We start from the raw sequence: 20471 nt of genomic DNA, 5'->3' as shown, positions 1-20471 counted from the left end.
AATACCACAGCACCAATTCTATCTAATGACAGATGCGAGCGTAGTCGTGCATGCACACGCACACATTATGCAATATCAACAACACAAATTATTAGCTTTATGATTCTCGTGAAACAATTTCATTTTGGCGTCACCACAGAACCCAACTGCCCGATATTCAGCAATATTTGTAGTTATAAAGGAATTAATTTTAATTGCATCGTCTGTGATTGTGTTCCTCCAACTGCCTGCAGAATTTATGAGACCGGTGCTGTTAGCAACTGACAAGTCAAGGCAAATGAATATCTAACCTCGTTAAAAGGCCATTATAAGCAGTAATGCATCATTTGGGATTGTGGGTTATAATTGACAATCAAAATATATAAGTTAATGCATCCATTAGGCTAATTGATCAGTATAGGGCTAATTTTTCTGTTAGCTACGACACGATTAGAAGCCATTTATCACGTGTTTTAATGGGTTCTCCGTATTGTCTATAAGATACTGCATGTTTTCAAGATATTTGTCTGTAATTATTCTTTAATGACTAACTCTTGCAAATGGCTCTCTCCAAATGTATTTGTAGCTCGATGAAGACGCAACTTTTTTTATATACATCTGAGAAAGTCATTCAGTGGTTCTCAAACCTTTTCATGTCAAGGACCTCTCAAGATTTTGGACCCCCATCTCAAAATATTTAGTTCCAGGGACCCCCCCAGAAGCAAAGATTTGAGTTACTAATGTTCGCTTTAAAAATATATATATTCAAAGATTTGCAAACATTTTCAAGATTTTTCAAAAATAGCCAAAGTATAAAATAATGGTTAAAGTGGTTAAAATCTAAAATGACGGATGCTTTCCCCGTCTTTATGGGTTAATTTATTTATCCATTTGCAACCCTACCAAGGACCTCAATGGAAACAAGACCGCAAGGACTTTTTTGAACGGACCTTTTAGACAAGTAGACAAGTATTTTTTAAATGTAACTGTGCCGTTTTACATTTTTGCCCAATAAAATATTCTATCAATTCAATCAAAACTCTCAGAGTTGAAGGTCGACACAGAGGTGTTGTTGTGAGAGGCTGAGCCTGCTGCCCCAACTACCACCTCCATAGGTTTCTGGCTCTGCACATTGAAAAGCCCATATTCTCGCGTTTGCTTGTGTGCGTGTGTGTGTGCGTGTGTGCGTGCGTGCGTGCGCTCGCGCGTGTGCACGTAGTTCTTTTGTATTATGTGTGGATATGTTCCAAAGTAAATGCCTGATTCATACGTGCTTGTGTGATATAAAATATAAATATAAAATAGCAGATCTATAAGCTCCCAAGGCGTTGTGTTGCGCGCTGCGTTGTGAGCTCGTATAACTGGCTATTTTAAGGCGCGCGGCGCTGGTGGTGCGCAACTAAGTATAACGGGGCTTTAAAAAGAAGAAGGCTAAAAGCTGTAAACAACTTGAGGATGTTGAATTGTTGTCTATGTGTTAATATCAGCTCTCTGGTGTTATGACATTCCCTGGTTAGCCGCCAGCCAGCCAAAGCTACACTCCAATCTCCACTGTTTTGTTCTCATGGTCCCTGCTGTGAGTATTGTGTGTGTGCGTGTGTGTGTGTTTGTATTACTATACTTGCGAGGACCAAGTAGAATTTGAATAAATATACAAGTAAGGACTTGTAAGGACCGTCTTCCTGGTCCTCACAAGACAAATGGTTGTTTTATAGTAAAAAAAAAAACTATACATTTTACGTTTACAATTAGAAAAGCATTCAGGTTAGGATTAGACATTTAGAGGTCAGGTTTAGGGGTTGGAATTAGTGTTAAAAACATGATTTGTACTTGATTTATGCACCAGTGTCATGCATGCACCGAAAAACAGCCGATCTATAAGCTCACAACGCGTCGCAGCGCGACGCGTTGTGGGCTTGTAGATCTGCTGTTTTTCGGCTTTCGGCAAAAAATATATATATTTTAAATGGCATTCATAAAATGGCTGTCCTAAAGCGTTCATGTCCTCACAAGTGTAGTAATACCGAAACCTGTGTGTGTGTGTGCGTGTGTTTGTTTGTTTGTGCGCTACACATCTAAAAAGTGTGTTGCGTTGGCGTTGCGTCTCCCAGCCCAGCCATCCAGGACTCAGGCAGTCTGCCGGTACTGGTAGCTCCCCTGCTGTGAAAGCTAGCTCCGTAGCACAGGCTGGAAGTGGTGGGTGGAATCTCCCTCCCGGAGCTTCCCCCGGCGCTGCAGGCAGATGTCTCCACCGTGTCTCCCACACTGTCTCTGTGCGCGCTCACCTGGGGACCGCTGCCAGCCAAACAGACACACACACACACACACACACACAGCCTCCTCCCACTGCCACCATGCATGCAGGCCCTGCAAGGCCCTGCGGCTTGGCTAAAAGATGGGAGTTAGGAGGAGGAGGACGACGACGACGACACTGGGGGTGGTGGGCACATGTGGCAATGCCAACCTGACCCCCCGTCCCCCTACACACACACACACTTACAGAAACACATCATTAACATACCGCAGCTGTTGCATACTGGATCCATCATGGCTGCATTGCCGGGAATTGCACTTGTCGTTAGAGAGAAAATCCATTACTAACTCTAAATTAATCTCTCTCTCTCTCTCTCTTTCACTGTCCCTAACTATATCTCTCTGTCCCATACAATATCTCTGTCTGTCTGTCTGTCTGTCTGTCTCTCTCTCTATCTCTCTCTCTCTCTCTCACAGACACACACACACACACACACACACACACACACACGCACGCACGCACAAGCACGCGATCACGATGACACTACAGCTCCATAGACTCCAGGATGTCCATGGCTGCCCGACTAGGCTGAGTGCTGAGCTGGTGTCATTAAGTGCTAACCAGCCCATCCAAATTTCCCCGCACGAGTGCTCTTCTCCGGCACACTTTAGGCTCACCTTCTGCCGGCTACGCTCGTCGAACCTCACATTCCTTGTTGAGGCTGAGGGAGACGGGTGAGGAGGGTGATAGGAGAGTGGATGAAGCGAGCAAGGGAGGGGGAGAGAGAGAGAGAGAGGGAGAGGGAGAGAGAGAGAGATAGGAGGAGAAAGAGAGAGAGGGGAGGAGGGAGAGAGAGAGAGAGAGAGAGGGCGGAGGAGACAGAGAGAGAGAGAGAGAGAGAGAGAGAGAGAGAGAGAAAATACTCAGCCAATGCTTCCCAGATGTTCAGCTTGCATTCCAATATTACCATAAGAAATTATGTTAGTTTTACATAATTGGCACCAACTCTTAACCACTTACAACCTGGTGTCCCCCTTTTTAAGGTGAATGTTTTCCAACGTTTAAAAATAACTCTGAAAAAAAAAGATCAAAAATAGCATCACAATGCAATGCGTTGTGAGCTTTGTAGATTGGCTATTTCTGTTCTTATAAATAATATATAAATGAGGGTTTAAGTGGTACAGTATACATGGCATGAATCAACTGCATGACCTGTGACTCTCTCTCATTTATGTCCTATAGGTCAGTGGTTGTCAAAGTGTGGTCCGGGGACCCCCAGGGGTCCTTGAGGGAGTTCCAGGGGGTCCCCAGCTAAATGATAGTTAGGAACCAAATGGACCCTTATGGGTCTGTCACTCACTCAGAGTGTACACAAATGGAACCAAATGGACCCTAACGGGTCCATTTGGTTCCATTTGTACACTCTCAGAGTTCTTGACATGAAAGTGTTTGAGAACCACTGCTATAGGTAATAAAGCATTACAGTCATTTAGCAGACGCTTTTATCCAAAGCAACTTACAATAAGTGCATTCAACATTAGGTAGGGAACGAAAACTACTAATCACCAGAAGTCTTAAGTGCATTTTCTGCAAAAACAAGCAACCAAGAGTATACCTAGCGCTAAGGTAAAAGTGCAATATATCAGCTACCTATTTCCTTAAACAGATGAGACAAAATAGCTAAATCAAATCGACTAAACAAGATCCAATAAACAATACAACAATAAAACAAGCGTTCGTACAACTAGTTAACAACAAGTAGGCCAGGCAAAGAGCACACACCCCAATGAAGCCATGCTAAATCATACTGTGGTCTGTTTGTACAGTCAAACGCCGTGATGGTGTCAGCTAAGAGTCACAGAGAGGAGGAGGAGGTGGAGGAGGAGGAGGAGGAGAAAAGTGCAGGGCTGGTTAAAAATAGCAAAGGGTCTCTCCAGGATGGCAGGTTTTTAATTAACAATAGAGAGTGGCTGATAATCCACAGTTAACCCATTAAGACCGGGAACGCATCTGTGTGTCCTTTCTTAGATTTCTTTGGGCTATTAAAAAAATAGCAGATATACAAGCTCATAGTGCGGCATGAGTGAAAAAAAAATCGTGAAAAATCGTGGCAAAATCTTGGAATATATATTTTTAAAGCGAACATTTGTAAAAAATATTTAGTTCCAGGAACCCCCAGACGCAAAGATTAGAGTTACAAATGTCCGCCAAAACCTTTCATGATTTTTCAAAATAGCAGATCTACAAGCTCATAGCGCGGCACTCGGTGCCGCGCTATGAGCTTGTAGATCTGCTATTTTTTGAACGGCCCAACAAAATCTAAAAACGACACACATAATGCGTTCCAGGTCTTAATGGGTTAATCCAGAGAAAAAAGAGGGAGGAGAGGAGAGAGGAGAAGAAGAAGAGGGAAAAAATCATCGTCTGTTTGATGTCAGGACTACAACTCCCTCCTGGCCTCGTACTACCCGTCCGCTGCTGCCGAGCACAGAGCTAGAGCTAGAGCAAGCGCTCTTCTGTTCTGTGCCGTGCCGTGCTGTGATATATCCTCAGCCCAGATGTATTTATTTGCCAAACGCAGCAGCCATGCTCCATATTTTTGCGATTCACTTTGTGTCTGACTAACCGCTGTCGGTTCCCATTAGCGTGGCGTTGTAGCCTGGGATCCTCTTTCTCTCTCTGCGTGTGTGTGTGTGTGTGTGTGTGTGTTTGTATTACTATACTTGCGAGGACCAAGTATAGTAGAATTTGAAGAAATATACGTTGTGAGGACCGTTTTTCTGGTCCTCACAAGACAAATGCTTGTTTTATAGTTTTAAAAAAATGTGTTTTAGAGATACGTTTACAATTAGAAAAACATTCAGGTCAGGATTAGACATTTAGGTGTCTTAGAGGTTAGGTTTAGGGATTGGAATTAGAGTTCAACATGATTTATACTTAGTTGCGCGCCAGTGTCATGCACCGAAAAACAGCCGATCTATAAGCTCACAACGCGTCGCAGCGCGACGCGTTGTGGGCTTGTAGATCTGCTGTTTTTCGGCTTTAGGCTTACGGTTAAAAATGGCAATTATTATCTTTAAATGACATTCATAACATGGCTGTCCTAAAGTGTTGTGTTGGCTGTCCTCACAAGTATAGTAAAACAAACGTGTGTGTGTGTGTGTGTGTGTGTGTGTGTGTGTGTGTAATGCTGGGAAAAAAAAGGGGGGCCTTCGTTCTTTGTCATCGTAAAGCTCTTCCCTATTGAAGAAGCCCTGATGGTCGACCACTTGAAAGCCTGGCTGGATGTGTTGGGGAAACACTGACATATCAGGCCAGTCAAAGGGATCCCTCAAAGGGATATCATGCTCTATCTGAGACTCAATGCGCTTTGCACAAAAATGTGTGTGTTGTAGTTTGTTGTCGTCGTTTCATCGACAATTACAGTATTTCTTGCTTTTTTGTGGTGGTGTAGCGTTGCCATGTTTTATTCACAGGAAGAACTCAGTAACAGTGATTTGCTATCCAGGATTCTTTCTATCCAAGAAAACACTTTTGTAAACATGCTTTCTCTCTCTCTGTCTCTCTTTTTAGGACAGAGTCTGGGCTATGGCTTTGTGAATTACATTGACCCAAAGGATGCAGAGAAAGCCATCAACACGTTAAATGGACTCAGACTTCAGACCAAAACAATCAAGGTAACTGGACTGTGTATCGAAATTTCAAATTTTCATCCCACAAATCAGATTCATCCCACATCCTTGCTATAAAACACATGGACGTCGCCCATAGAGTATCCCTATTCTAACAGTTAAAGTTAAGTACAGCTGTTTAGAGCTTCTTACACCGCATCATCGTAAAGCAGTGCTTTTCAACCCTTTTCATATCAAGGTGTTTAATTCATTGTTGTGTTGATGTTTAATTAAGTGTTGTGTTGGTGTTGTGTTGATGTTTAACAATAATGTAACTCTTGGGAGCGTAAAATGAAACCAAATGGACCCGTAAGGGTCCATTTGGTTTCATTTTACGCTCTCAAGAGTTAAAGATCTATAAGCGGTCCATTTGGTTTCATTTTACGCTCTCAAGAGTTAAAGATCTATATGCGGTCCATTTGGTTTCCAACTCTCCATCATTTAGCTGGGGACCACCTGGAACCCCCTCAAGGACCCACCGGTGGTCCCCGGACCACTGATTGAGAACCACTTGTCATAAAGGACATCAGAAACACACTCTCTTCTCCCCTTCTCTCCTCTCCTCTCCTCTCGTCGGTTTTAATCCAGGCGGTAATCTGCTGTCGGTGGTAATCCCTGCTTTCTCATCGCTGTCATTTGATCTAATCTGTTCTAATCGAATCTAATGGGATGGGATTAGCCGGTTGTTGTGAATAGGGGGGGGAAGCCCCGTGGAGGCAAACCCCACCCTCCAATCCCGAGACAGCATATTGAGAACGACACGGCATGTCAACACTGTCTGGCCTAAAGCCTGGATTTGAGCCAGCAACCTGGCTTTGATCTACTGTACAGTAACTTCTGAGAGAGATAGAACAGTAAGTGTGTGTGCGTGTGTGTGTGTGTGTGCGTGCGTGTGTGCAGGTACGCGCAAGTGTGCATATGAGACTTTTCTCCGGAGTAGGTAGGCTATCATTCACTGTGCAATAGTTTACAGACGACAAAACGAGTCAGTGAATGTGTACGTGTGTGTTTATGTGATCCTACATTAGACTTTGGGCCCTATTCCAGGTTCAAGTTGCTAAAGCCACTAATATCGGATTTAGGACTAGGCAAGGGGCATTATAGTAAAATTTCAATCACAGAGATTTGTTTGACAATAATAGCCTAGTAGAGAGAGGTGCTTGCTGTGTGTCCTGGCCGTCTCCACAAATCCATTGCAGTCTGTGCTGCGCTCTTGCGGGTGGTTTTAGAATCCGCTGTGCGCTTTCCCAAAGCCATACCCGCGTGTGTGTGGGCAGAATAGCAATTTTGGGGATATAGCAACAACACGCCCACGGGCACATGGGTAACGGGTAGCGGTTTAGGGCCTAACAGTTTTAGGTTTAGGTTTTAGGGCCCTGATCTCTCTGCATTGTCTGTAGTGTTACAGCAGTGGTACAGAGGTATTCGTGGCCCAACCATCCTGACCACTTAAGTGGAGGCATCTAAACACCTTAAGCCCCTTACAGACCAAACAGACTGGTTCTGACTACTTCAGACTACTTCAGACTACTTCAGACTACTTCAGACTGCAACAGACTGGTATTTGGTTGGCAAAAGTTGGCATTTAGTCTGTCAGCCGACTTGCCATTGAAATGCTAATGCCCAGCCCAATGTGGGAACCCATTTACAAATAAAAAGGAAAAACAGCACCCCCTCTGCTGTTCTTGAGACATTGCTTTCAGCCTAGGGTATAGGGCAGCCAGGTCTGCTTATTATAAGCGACTTTGGGCTTGTTTCCCTGCAAAGTCACTTGTAAATGGATGTTCCCAGCGTTTTTCCTTTTTTTCTTCACTGATGTGCAGTGGTGTAAAGTAACAAGTACATTTACTCAAGTACTGTACTTCAGTACAATTTTGAGGTACTTTTACTTTACTGGAGTATTTCCAATTGTCTATACTTTTACTCCACAACAATTATTTGAAATGTTTAGTTACTAGTTCATTTGCAGATATAAATCATTATAAAACATACATTAACCACTTTAGCCCTATTTTATACCTATAAGCTATTTGAAAATAGCAGATCTACAAGCTCACAACGTGTTGCGATGCACGCGTTCTGAGCTTGTAGATCTGCTATTTTTTAACTTGCACTAATGATGACTTTAGTTGATTTTTCACTCTTTAAAATATAGTATTTCTTAATTATTAATAATTACAGCTTGTAGATTGGCTATTTTCACGATTTTAAATTGTTTTTAAATAATAATAAAAAAGGAACATACAAGATTTCCACCCGACAGCCAGTCACATTCTAGCTGCTGAAATAAACTTCCCATTTAGATCATTGTTGACAAACGAACAGGGGACTGGTGTCTAAAAAAATAACTTATTGACAGGAAAATCGCGCATTGATACTTTTACTCAACATTTGAGTACTTTTTCCACCACTGCTGACGTGTACACAACATTTTTGAAAACGGTTATTCGAATAATCAACATTAAATACATTAATTATTTAATGAAATTAGCACCCAGAAAATAGCCAAAACTGAGCACATTTCGATCTATAAGGCCAAATCTAATTTGAAAAAAAAATATTAAGAGTATATGAAAGCCAATTAAAATGTTTATACTATTGGAATCTTACACACCTGCTCCCAATTAATTACATCACCACAGCACAAAAGTAGGTCAAATCAATCAATCTCTCTCTCTGGGAGCGACAATGAGAAACAGTGAATGTAGGTTTTCATAGACATGGTCGCTTGTTTCTCTCACATAATCTGGCAACACTGATAGATAGCATGCTGCATGTTGTTGACACTACTTCTCTGCCACATGGCTACTCCAGTCGGCCAGTCGGCTAGCCCGTTGGCTAGCCCGACTGGACATGTCCGGTCGGCCCTGGGTCGGCCGAAAAGGTCCCGACGGACCCCCGACGGACCCCTAACCGACTGGCCGACTATATACGACGCTTCCCGATGCCGATTCGGCCCCGATTCGGTGCGGTCTGGGAGCCCCTTTAGCCATTTTACTATCGGTTTTCCATCACAGGGGTCACAACATCCCTGTATGTATGTGTATGTAAGGAATAATTGCTACATAACCTTACACAATTAAAAAAAAAAAAGATACAAGTTTTGCACTCCGCTCTTAAATCTCTAAAGTCAGCCATGAGAATAAAAAGCTTACTTTGGGATAGACTAAATACTCTGAAGGTCATTACCTACTGGAGAACTTAACAGGCTCCTCATCAAAGTGCAGAGAGTGGCGGTTCCCTTGGAGCTTTCTGAAACACGCTCTCTCTCTCTCTCAGTTAGAGGGTTTACCTCCAATCATCCCAGGCACTCTGTTAACCCATTCAATGTCTTTTGGCTATTCAAAAACAGCAGATATACAAGCTCATAGCGCGGCACCGAGTGCCGCGCTATGAGCTTGTAGATCTGCTATTTTTGAAAAATCGTGAAAATGTGTGCAAATCTTTGAATATATATATTTTCAAAGCGAACATTTGTAAGTCCAATCTTTGCTTCTGGGGGGTCCCTGGAACAAAATATTTTCAGATGGGGGTCAGATGGGGGCCAAATACATATCATTTTGGGTGGTCCTTGCCATGAAAAAGGTTTGAGCACCACTGATATAGAAACATAAATTTTTCAGAAACCAGTTAGGATTTAGAAGACATTTTGTTGAAGCGTTCCTGGACTGAACGGGTTAAGATCCTGAGTGCAGATTTAACTCAAAGAGCGGTACAAACGTAACCACAATGGACCCGTAAAGGTTGGGATTTGTCTGTACATAAAGACAGCCCTTTTGCGATGATGATGATGGAAGCCCGTGGCAGTACCACCACAGCGAACAAGAAAAAAGCCCCTAAAGGCAGCATTTCTGAATGAAAAGGAAACGTGAATGTTAACTTTAATATCACACGCACTTCTCCGCCCACTGCCTCGGCAGGAGAACAAGTGAGAGGAAGCACTTTGACACCAGAGTTTCACGCGTTCTCTCAGTGGCTTTGTGTTGCGTCTTCTTCGCTGCGTTCGTCTCTCCCTTCTCTCGCCCCGGTGTCACCCTTCAGCACACGTTAAAGAGCTTCTCGGCGACGGCTGTGATGCTTGCCTTTCCTCCCACCGAGGTGTGAGGAGATCACGCACACACACACACACACACACACGCGTGCATATACACACACTATGCATATACACACACGTGCATAGTATATCCCATTAAGACCTGAGGCGATTCTTAAAAATGTTTTCTAAATCCTAACAGTTTTTTGAATTGTTTTTTTTTCTTTCTAAATGACGATTTAAAAAAAATAGCAGATCTACAAGCTCATAGCGCGGCACTCGGTGCCGCGCTATGAGCTTGTAGATCTGCTATTTTTGGATAGCCAAACAAATTTAAAGTGACACAGATGCGTTCCAGGTCTTAATGGGATATACACGACGCCGCGCACGCACGCTTATTTGCAGGCGCGTGCATACGGTCGCATGTTAGCTATATAGGTTTCACATTTGCACAAACACAGCATTTGCTTTCACACACACACACACACACGTGCACGTACACACACACACACACACACACACACACACACACACACACACACACACACACACACACACACACACGATAGCGCTCACATCGCGAGGAGGTGTTGATGGAGTATAGACAACTTGCGAGTTGGCGAGGGAGGGAGGGAAAAAAAAGACAGACACGAGCAGAGCAGAGGAAACAAAAGAGCAGGAAGGAAGAAGGGCAATGGAGGGAAGGAAGACGAAGACAGAGCGAATGAGAGGATGAGGAGCCAAACAAAGAGACGGAGAGGGGGGAGAGGGAGGGAGAGAGAGAGGGAGAGGGAGAAGGAGAGGGAGAGGGGGAGGGAGAGGGAGAGAGGGAGGGAGAGAAACTACACAATGGTAAAAACACAGCAGGCTGTATAAAGCTGGCCTTATAGTGCACCGTGATATAAGCAACGCAGCTGCAGCTGATCGATTGATTGATTGAATACTTTATTACCAGTTTGCGAAGACAAGGAAAGTATCGAAACATTTAATGACAGACAAATATACACTTACTATGCGGGGGGGGGGGGGGGGGGGGGGTAATAATAGGTGCGTTAGATGTAGGTGGTAGGTGTGACAATATGCATTGACAATACTGTTGACTACTGTCTATGCTTGCACACCCATGGCTCGGGGCACACCCTTTTTTAGATTGTTTTTATGCAAAGTTTTTTTTTTATTCTGTACTGTAGCACTTTGAGTGCTACAGTTTTTCAATTTGAAATCAAATGTACTAGACCATACCCGGTCGACGCATCCGTGGGGGGATATGCGCACATGATCTGGCAACCCGGGAGGCAGTTCGTCCTATAGCTGGGCAACCCCCGTAACCATGGCGCCATTCTTTTTACACAAAAACGCTACAAAACAGCTAAGATTTGGTGAAATCCAAAAAACGGGCTTCGCAGTTCCGTGCACATGGTAATGGTCAATGGCTGTGTGCAATTTCAGATCAATAGCTCTAGCCACTGAGGAGAACCGGGCAGAACAATTTTGGTCTCACCACATTTTGGTCTCACCGGAGGTTTGTGGAATTATAGGAGGATTATTATTATTATTATTATTATTATTATTATTACCTACATCTAACACACCCCATTATTAATTGTATTAGCTGCAGCTGCGTTCCTATCGTGTTTTTGCCCTTCCGTCGTTTTTTCCCCCACCTGTACAGAAAAACAAGCTACAAAATTGGCCTATAGGGTTTCACCCCCCCTGTATAAACGAACATGCTGGCTTTGTACCGTGTGCCCCAGTGATCCCGTTCTCCTCTTGTCACCCGAGGGTTCAGTGGTATATTTCCAAGCCACTGCTCATAGCGATGTGTCTGCATATTATTGGTCTGCATGTTTGCCTGACTGTAAGTGCAGTGGATGGCTTATGTCCCCACATGTCAGAGGTAATGAAAGCCCCTGCAAGGGGGAAGCTGTTCCACACAGAAGCAGCAGCAGCAGCAGCAGCGGTGGTAATGGGATTCATGTAACATACTTAACCCTTTTAGACCGGGAACGCATCCGTGTGTCATTTTTAGATTTCTTTGGGCTATTCAAAAATAGCAGATATACAAGCTTGTAGCGTGGCACCGAGTGCCGCGCAACGAGCTTGTAGATCTGCTATTTTTCGTGAAAATTTGTGCAAATCTTTGAATATATATATTTTTAAAGCGAACATTTTTAACTCAAATCTTTGCTTCTGGGGGATTCTACAAAATGTCTTCTAAATCCTAACAGTTTTTTGAAAAAACGTATGTTGCTATAATCAGTGGTCCTCAAACTTTTTCATGTCAAGGACCCCCAAAATGATATGCATTTGGCCGCGGACCCCCACCTCAAAAAAGATGTTGTTCCAGGGACCACCAGATGCAAAGATTTGAGTTACAAATGTTCGCTTTAAAATATATATTCAAAGATGTGCACACATTTTCAAGATAGCAGATCTATATCTGCTATTTTTTAATAGCCAAAGTATAAGATAATGGTTAAAGTGGTTAAAATCTTAAAAATGACACAGATGCGTTCCCGGTCTGAATGGGTTAAGATGTAAACATCACTGGGGACATTGGGGGGCTTGACAACTGACAGTACAAAGTTCAGTGGTAGACAGCTAGTGTTAAGGAACAGTAATACCAGCCGCTATTTCTAGCCGTTTGTTCTGCCTGCAGACTAAACGCTGATACAACACAGAAGGAAAGAGCTGTGGAATGACTTGAGTTGAGAATGTGCACAGTAAGATCCCCAGTGTTCCTTTAACTCAGTGTTCATTCAACTCAGAGTGTAAAGTTGTGGAGACCAAATGAACCCTTATGGGTCCATTTGGTTATAGTTGTACACTCTCTGAGTTACGAATGGATTGCAATGATTAACATGTGAGGATCTGACTGTGTAGCCCTTTAAGTGTGCGTGCGTGCGTGCGTGCGTGCGTGCGTGCGTGCGTGCGTGCGTGCGTGCGTGCGTGCGTGCGTGCGTGCGTGCGTGCGTGCGTGCGAGTATGTAAATATGTATGAGTTATTTGGTATGTGAATATATAATACATATGTGAATAAGGAGAAACTGATTGAAACTGTAGGGAGAAGATGATTGACATTTGTATGTTGTCTCTTCTGCCTTATGCACTGAAGTGTTTGTGTGTGTGTGTGTGTGTGTGTGTGTGTGTGTGTGTGTGTGTGTGTGTGTGTGTGTGTGTGTGTGTGTGTGTGTGTGTGTGCGTGTGCGTGTGCGTGCGTGTGTGTGTGTGTGTGCGCGTGCGTGTGTGTGCGTGCATGTGCTCCCAACAGTAAAAGCTGGAAGACTGAGATATGGTCAGACTCTCTGGACAAAGTAAAGTGTAAACTATGTTTCCTTAATGAAAACAGAAATGAACAGAACCACTGTGTGAGGTCGGCGAAGCTAAATGGTGCATGGTAAAAAGGCTTAAAGGCTTTTTGCGACCAGCTGCTAATGACTTAATTAAAATGTCTGAAAAAGGTTAAGGCTTTTTTGGATCTAAGTCAGTAACACAGTGCTGGAGCCCATGCGCTCCACATTTGTGTTTCGTTACATAATTTAGCTGATCTCCATAATAGCGCAGACTCTTAATTCGGATGAAATTCAGCCTAAATGATGTCTAGATCAAACCTCAGCGATTTCCTTTAGCTCAGAAACTGTGTTTAACGAACAGGAAGTGAAAATAACGAGCATCAAACACCTGTAGATTTCACCCCGGGGAAGTGTGCCGTATACTTCCTGTGAAATGAATGCCAACTTCTATATCCTGTCCACAGTGAACCTCACCAGCTAAATCTCTTCTCATTATTACACAAACCCCCCTGTGTAATGCAGCCTGTGGCCAACAAATACACCCTTATACAGTTATTCCCTGCTATAAGCAGTGAAATCCTCAGTGTTCATTTAAAACCCATTGAGACCTGAAGCCGATTCTACACGTCTCCTAAATCTCAACAGTTTTCTGAAAAACCTATGTTTCTATATCAGTGGTGCTCAATCTTTTTCATGTCAAGGACCCCCAAAATTATATGCATTTGGCCGCGGACCCCCATCAAAATATTTTGTTCCAGGGACCCCCCAGAAGCAAAGATTTGAGTTTTAAAAAATCGCTTTACAAATATATATATTCAAAGATTCGCACACATTTTCACGATTTTTCAAAAATAGCAGATCTACAAGCTCGTAGCGCGGCACTCGGTGCCGCGCTATGAGCTTGTATATCTGCTATTTTTGAATAGCCCAAAGTGTAAAATAATGCTTTTTAGCTCAAATCTAAAAATGACACAGTTCCAGGTTTTAATGGGTTAACTCTGAGAGTACATACAAATGTAGCCATATAACATTTTGGTTACATTTGTAGTCTCTCAGTTACAAATGGATACATTAACACACATACACACACATACATACACACACACACGCGCCTCCAAGGATATTATGTTATGCTTCATGAAACCCTAGGCAAATGTTGTAGTTTGTTTTCCTGTACCTGATAAAAAAAACTACATAAAAACATGGCAGGCTCACCTCACAGCACACCATGATGTATGCAACACAGCTGCTGCTAATAACATTAATAATGAATGTGTTAGATGTAGGTGTGCCCTATAGCCACCATGGGGTGTGTGCCTAAATCTAACACACACATTATTATTAACTGTCTTAGCTTGCAGCTGCGTTGCTTACATAACGTTGTATAGGATAAGGTCAGCCTTATGCAACATGCCATGTTTTTACCCTTACGGTATGTGGTTTACAAAAATCTGCCTATTGTTTCATGCACTTTAAAACCACCCCGCCACTGTCACAGCTCTTCCATCAACAGCCCTTCCTTTCACAAGTGCGGATGTTAAACACTTGAACCCCAGCATTCCCTATTCTGGGGAGAACATTTGAGAACAAAAATGGTGGATGAGCTTGTAGATCGGCTATTTTTGCCAAATACATTTGTTGTAGGCGGAATAAAGCGGTCCTAGTACAGTTTGCAACTCAGGTCTGTTTTACTAAGATTAGAGGATTTAATGGGTTATCTATCTATCTATCTGATTGAGTCGCATGGTAAGAACGTAACATAGCAGCTCTTCGGCATTGTAGCTCGTTGGTTTCTATGATCTAAACCAGGGGTTTATCAACCCTTTTCATGTCAAGTTCCATTATTATGGACCACCGTTTGATGAGATTTTAGCCTCTCAGACCCAAAACTTTGAATATTTTGTCATCGTTGGATAAGATTTTGTCCACAATTCCACGCTGTGCTGATGTTGGTACCAATAGGGAGAGATAACAGGCAAACGTTGATCAAAATAACAATTGTTTAATTAAGATATTTAACAATAATGTAACTCTTGAGAGCGTAAAATGATTACCTATAAGGGATCTACAGTATAAGGGTTTCATTTGGTTACCAACTCTCCATCATTTAGCTGGGGACCACCTGGAACCCCCTGAAGGACCACTGGTGGTCCCCGGACCACTGGTTGAAGACCCCCTGATCTAAACTCAATATTGTCCCCTCACCCTAAAAAAACAGATCTGACGTTTGTGGGCGTTTCCTGTTTTATCTCCGTAATGCTCTGACCATTCCCTCTCCGTAATGCTCTGACCATTCCCTCTCCCTCTCTCTCTCTCTCGCTCTCTCTCTCTCCCTGTAGGTGTCGTACGCACGGCCCAGCTCAGCCTCCATCCGGGACGCCAACCTGTACGTGAGCGGCCTCCCCAAGACCATGACCCAGAAGGAGCTGGAGCAGCTGTTCTCCCAGTACGGACGCATCATCACCTCCCGTATCCTTGTGGACCAGGTCACAGGTATCCATGGGGCAGGGCCTCCTTCATCCTTAACAAACACACACACACGTCGTGGGCGTGGCCGCATACACACACATTGTAAAATCCTGACTGTTTGTTTAATTTAACCCATTAAGACCGGGAACGCATCTGTGTGTCATTTTTTTGATTTCTTTGGCTTTTGAAAAAAATAGCAGATCTACAAGCTCGTAGCGCGGCACCGAGTGCCGCGCTACGAGCTTGTAGATCTGCTTTTTTTTTTTTTAAATCGTGAAAATGTGTGCAAATCTTTGAATATATATATATTTTTAAAGCGAACGTTTGTAACTCAAATCTTTGCTTCTGGGGGGTCCCTGTAACAAAATATTTGACAAATGTTCGCTTTAAAAAATATATATTAAAAAATGTTGATGATTTTTCAAAAGAATAGCAGATCTTCTATGAGCTTGTAGATCTGCTTCTTTGAATAGCCAAAGAAATCTGAAAATGCGTACCCGGTCTTAATTCAGAGTGTACAAATGGAACCAAATGGACCATTTGGTTCCATTTCTATAACTCCTCAGAGTTAAACGAACAGTAAGAATTCTGCAGTGTACTTATACACATCAACCAGTAATCAAACACACACGGCACGTGCATGGGTAGTGTTCACACACAAACAGGCACATCTCTGTCAACGTGAATGTACATTAATTGGTTTGTTTCTGTAAAACAGGGTCAATTACACATGCGTAAACACAAGCGAGTGTTTACGCCGCGTTTACGTAGGTTTGTGTAATTAACCGTGTTTTCTCTTTTTGTGTTTGTGTTGCGCGTGTGTGTGTGTTTACTGTGTATCGGTGCGTATACACGCGTCTCCTATCCGCGCGTATGTAAATGTAGCGCAATGTATGCTCGTGCGGCGAATGTTTGATCTAAACATGCAACAAGGCTCTGCCCGGTCGGTGCATGTGTTTGATTACACATCCCGTGACACACACACACAAAGCACGGAAATGAATCACATCAGCCCATTGTGTTTTCAGTGGATCCCGCCAGTGTGTGTCTCTTAGATCCATTTCAGGGGTTGCGCGAGTGAGTGCCTGCCGGCTGCCGACCCGCTATACCAGTGTTATGTGCAATGCGTTCTGATGAAGCAGAAAGGGAGCAGCGCGGGCTGTAAGCCACACTCATTTGCCTAAGCAGAATAAATCACTGCTGGCAGTGAAGTGGAGACCTGCCTGTACACACAGAGCACAGAGGAGAGGAGAGGGCCAACGGGGAGGGGAGAAGCAAGCGAGAGAGCAGGGGGATGGAAAGAGGAGGATGGAGAAATAAAATAAGAGGAGAGAGAGAGCGAAGACCAGCCTATATACCCCTCTGCATCACGAATAGAGATGAAGAGACGTGAGCTCTTATCCTGTCTATTTTATCTCCTTTATCTCAGTGGTTCTCAAACCTTTTCATGTCAAGGACCCCCAAACTGACAGTTTTTTTTTGGCTGCGGACCCCCTGTCTCAAAAACTGTTTTTGTGCCAGAATTTTTTCAAAAATAGCAGATCTACAAGCTCACAGCGCGGCACTCGGTGCCGCGCTGTGAGCTTGTATATCTGCTATTTTTGAATAGCCAAAGTATAAAATATGGTTAAAGTGGTTAAAATGATTTTGCTGGGGACCCCCTGGTAACCCCCCAAGGACCCCTGGGGGTCCCCGGACCCCACTTTGAGAACCAATGCTTTAACTAACAGACCTATCATACCACGTAAAAAAAAGCCCCCACCCACTAGGGGCGCTCCCCCGTAAAACAGCAACACGGCCACACAAAACAAGCAGCCAGAGCTCACACTCATCTTCCTTTTCCAAAACCTACAGTATACACAGTAAAAATCCTCAGGTTTAATTTTACTCTGAGAGTGTGAAGAAGATGGACCCCGAACGGAGCCATATAAGGGCATGAATAAAACAGCATTTTTTGACGCAGGCCAGAGGCCACAGTTTGTCACGGGGAAAGGCAGGGTTCTGACGCATTCCGCGGCACAGCTTGGGTTTTTATAGGAGACTCAATAATTCATGGTGTTTCCATCGCTGTCCTCTGCACGCACGTTGGGTTTTTCATAGCCGCAAGTGGTCACGAGTTCCGCGCGTCCAAATAAAGCACACGGCCGCCTCCCACCAGCGGGTCTGTTGGCAACCTCCGCGTCGCGGTTAATTTGTTCTGTGGGGAAAACAAACAGACTACGCCGGTTCGCAACCTTTCCTTAAACGGCGACTGAAGGAACGAGGGAGAGGGCCAGGTGCCTATAGGGACAGAAAGGAGAACACACGTGGGGAGAAGAGAGGCGACAGCAGCAAAAAGTAGGGGAAACAGAATGAGGTGATGAGAGAGGGAGGAGAGGGAGAAATCTGGGGAATTTGTGGGCGGTTTTTGCATCTGTTGGAAATGTGACACCACGGTACTAGTGGGAGAGAAATTGAAGGACAGGGCAGGTGGTGTCTATGAAGCTTTTTAGTATTTTCTAACTAGTATCTAGTATTTTTTTTGTATTATTTACCTACAATGCCATCGTATGTTTGCTCATCGTATGGTTTATGTTGCTAATTCACAAAAGGCATGCAGGTCACTGGATATTTCAACCCTCTAATACAGGGGTGTCACGTGCACAATAGGCTCTATGCACAGCAGCCATATTGGAAAGATATTGGGCCTCTTCTTACTTCCTTCACAGGTGTTACCAATGATACTAATGAAGGCTCTGTTCCATTCTGGTCAGGGTGCTAATATTGTGCATGTTGGCTCACTGGAAACAACATTTTGGTTCCCAAATGGCCCCTTATGGTGGCTGTGTAACTCTGAGAGTGTACAAATGGAACCAAATGGACCCGTGAGGGTCCATTTGGTTCCATTTGTACACTCTCAGAGTTATGGGGCTCCTTGAAAATAAGAGACAACTGTGCCAGACTAAATGGAACAGAGCCTTAATTAGTATTATAGGTAACACCTGTAAAGGAAGTAAGGAAGGGGCCCAATTCATTCCCAATATGGCTGCTGTGCATAGAGCCAATTGACTTCCCAACATGCGTACAGTACCAATTAAATTCACCTGTAAGTAAGTGGCGCCATGTAATTCAACAGAACTGGTACTCTGTACTGGGTGAGTACAGGTCCAATCAAAGCACTGTCTGTAACAACATAGTCCACTTTCAAGACTTAGGCTTAATTAAAAGAAACGTTTGAGCCATCAGCACGCTTAAAGGTGTAGTGAAATGAAAAATATGTTTTTCACACTTTTAGAGCATATCCGTGGTCATCATATGGGCATACCTAACAATAGATGCCAAAAAAAATGAAAAAAAAACATTTTTGTGTATTTTTACATCTAAAGTCCCTAAAAAGCCAATCTTAATTACTTCCTGTAAACGAAAACGTGCTGCGTGATGACATAACTCGACCTTCGTGAATATAAATGAATCTTGATTACATGCACCTGTTTGATTCCCATAGCTGCACGTTCTTCAAACACAGCTGATTTTAATTACAGAGATACTCCGTTTTGAATCTCATTGAAGATGAGTGTATTACTCATTTTAAACTTCATCTGCACACTAAAATATGTATCTGAAAACATTATAGGTTAGAAATAAGCCAGGTAGTAGCAAACGCGCTTCACTGGCCGTCTCTCTCTCACTTGTAAACAAACACTAGCCGTGTTGCCCACGGCTGAAGTGATTGAGATCCAACGTCCCATAGCCTGAAGGGATGGGACCTTCTGATTGGATTAGAGTCGTTGAGCCGACGTTTCGGGCTGAACCTTCAAAATAAAATGTCCGAAAATGTCACTTCAGTGCGTCTTTAAGAATGGCAGGGTAGTCTCTGTAAAATATTAGTTTTGGACAAAAGAGGGTCAAATTGGCAATGGTTGCGTCCATTGTCCATGTTCAGGCTTTACCTAGGCCCTACATAACACCTCTGCACCAGCTCCACACACTCCTCTGTGACCGTAAAAGATGCATTAGCACATGAATAAATAGTGCGGCACAAAGCCACGTTTATAATTTGCCACATGGATAATTGCAATCAGATGCAAAAACGAGGGCAAATTGCACTCAGCTGCAGAACTTTGTGGGCGTGTTTTTTTGCACCGTGATATCATTAGTGTAACATATTTTGTCGGGGCAGATAGTGGTTTCAAGTGATGGGCAATTCATGTTGCAATCAACAGAATTTGCCCCTGAGAGTGTACAAATGGACCCCAACGGGTACCCTTTCGGGTAAATCTTAACACCTCGATTAAATAAACACTGACGATTTTACTTAACCCATTGAGACCTGGAACTGTGTCATTTTTAGATTTGAGCTAAAAAGCATTATTTTACACTTGGGGCTATTCAAAAATAGCAGATATACAAGCTCATAGCGCGGCACCGAGTGCCGCACTATGAGCTTGTAGATCTGCTATTTTTGAAAAATCTTTGAATATATATTGTTTTAAAGCAAACATTTTTAACTCAAATCTTTGCTTCTGGGGGGTCCCTGGAACAACATATTTTGATGGGGGTCGGCGGCCAAATACATATAATTTTGGGGGTCCTTGACATGAAAAAGATTGAGCACCACTGATATAGATACATACATTTTTCAGAAAACTGTTGAGATTTAGGAGAAATGTAGAATCGGCTTCAGGTCTCAATGGGTTAAGAGGCATGCTTACTATGACCCTGTAATTTCCATATATGTCAAACAAATACAATATACAGTAGTATGCATATATATATTGTATGTATGTATTAAA

At 43.3% G+C, this 20471-nt stretch overlaps 1 protein-coding gene across 8 annotated transcripts in view; it reads left to right on the top strand.

Annotated features, from left to right (window-relative positions):
- elavl4 (ELAV like neuron-specific RNA binding protein 4) overlaps positions 1 to 20471 on the top strand; it is a gene marked incomplete at both ends in the record, with an annotated part of 126530 nt that overhangs the window by 79356 nt on the left and 26703 nt on the right. For all 8 annotated transcript variants that reach the window (XM_084067021.1, XM_084067020.1, XM_084067023.1 and 5 more), the window contains 2 exons: positions 5807 to 5910; positions 15570 to 15723. In XM_084067021.1, coding sequence (XP_083923147.1) covers positions 5807 to 5910; positions 15570 to 15723 — 258 coding nt within the window. The remainder of the gene's footprint in view (positions 1 to 5806; positions 5911 to 15569; positions 15724 to 20471) is intronic.

This window comes from Gymnoscopelus microlampas (genome assembly GCF_963454915.1).
Source record: "Gymnoscopelus microlampas genome assembly, chromosome: 9".
Lineage (NCBI taxonomy): Eukaryota > Metazoa > Chordata > Actinopteri > Myctophiformes > Myctophidae > Gymnoscopelus > Gymnoscopelus microlampas.
This window is presented reverse-complemented; position numbering and strand designations above follow the sequence as displayed.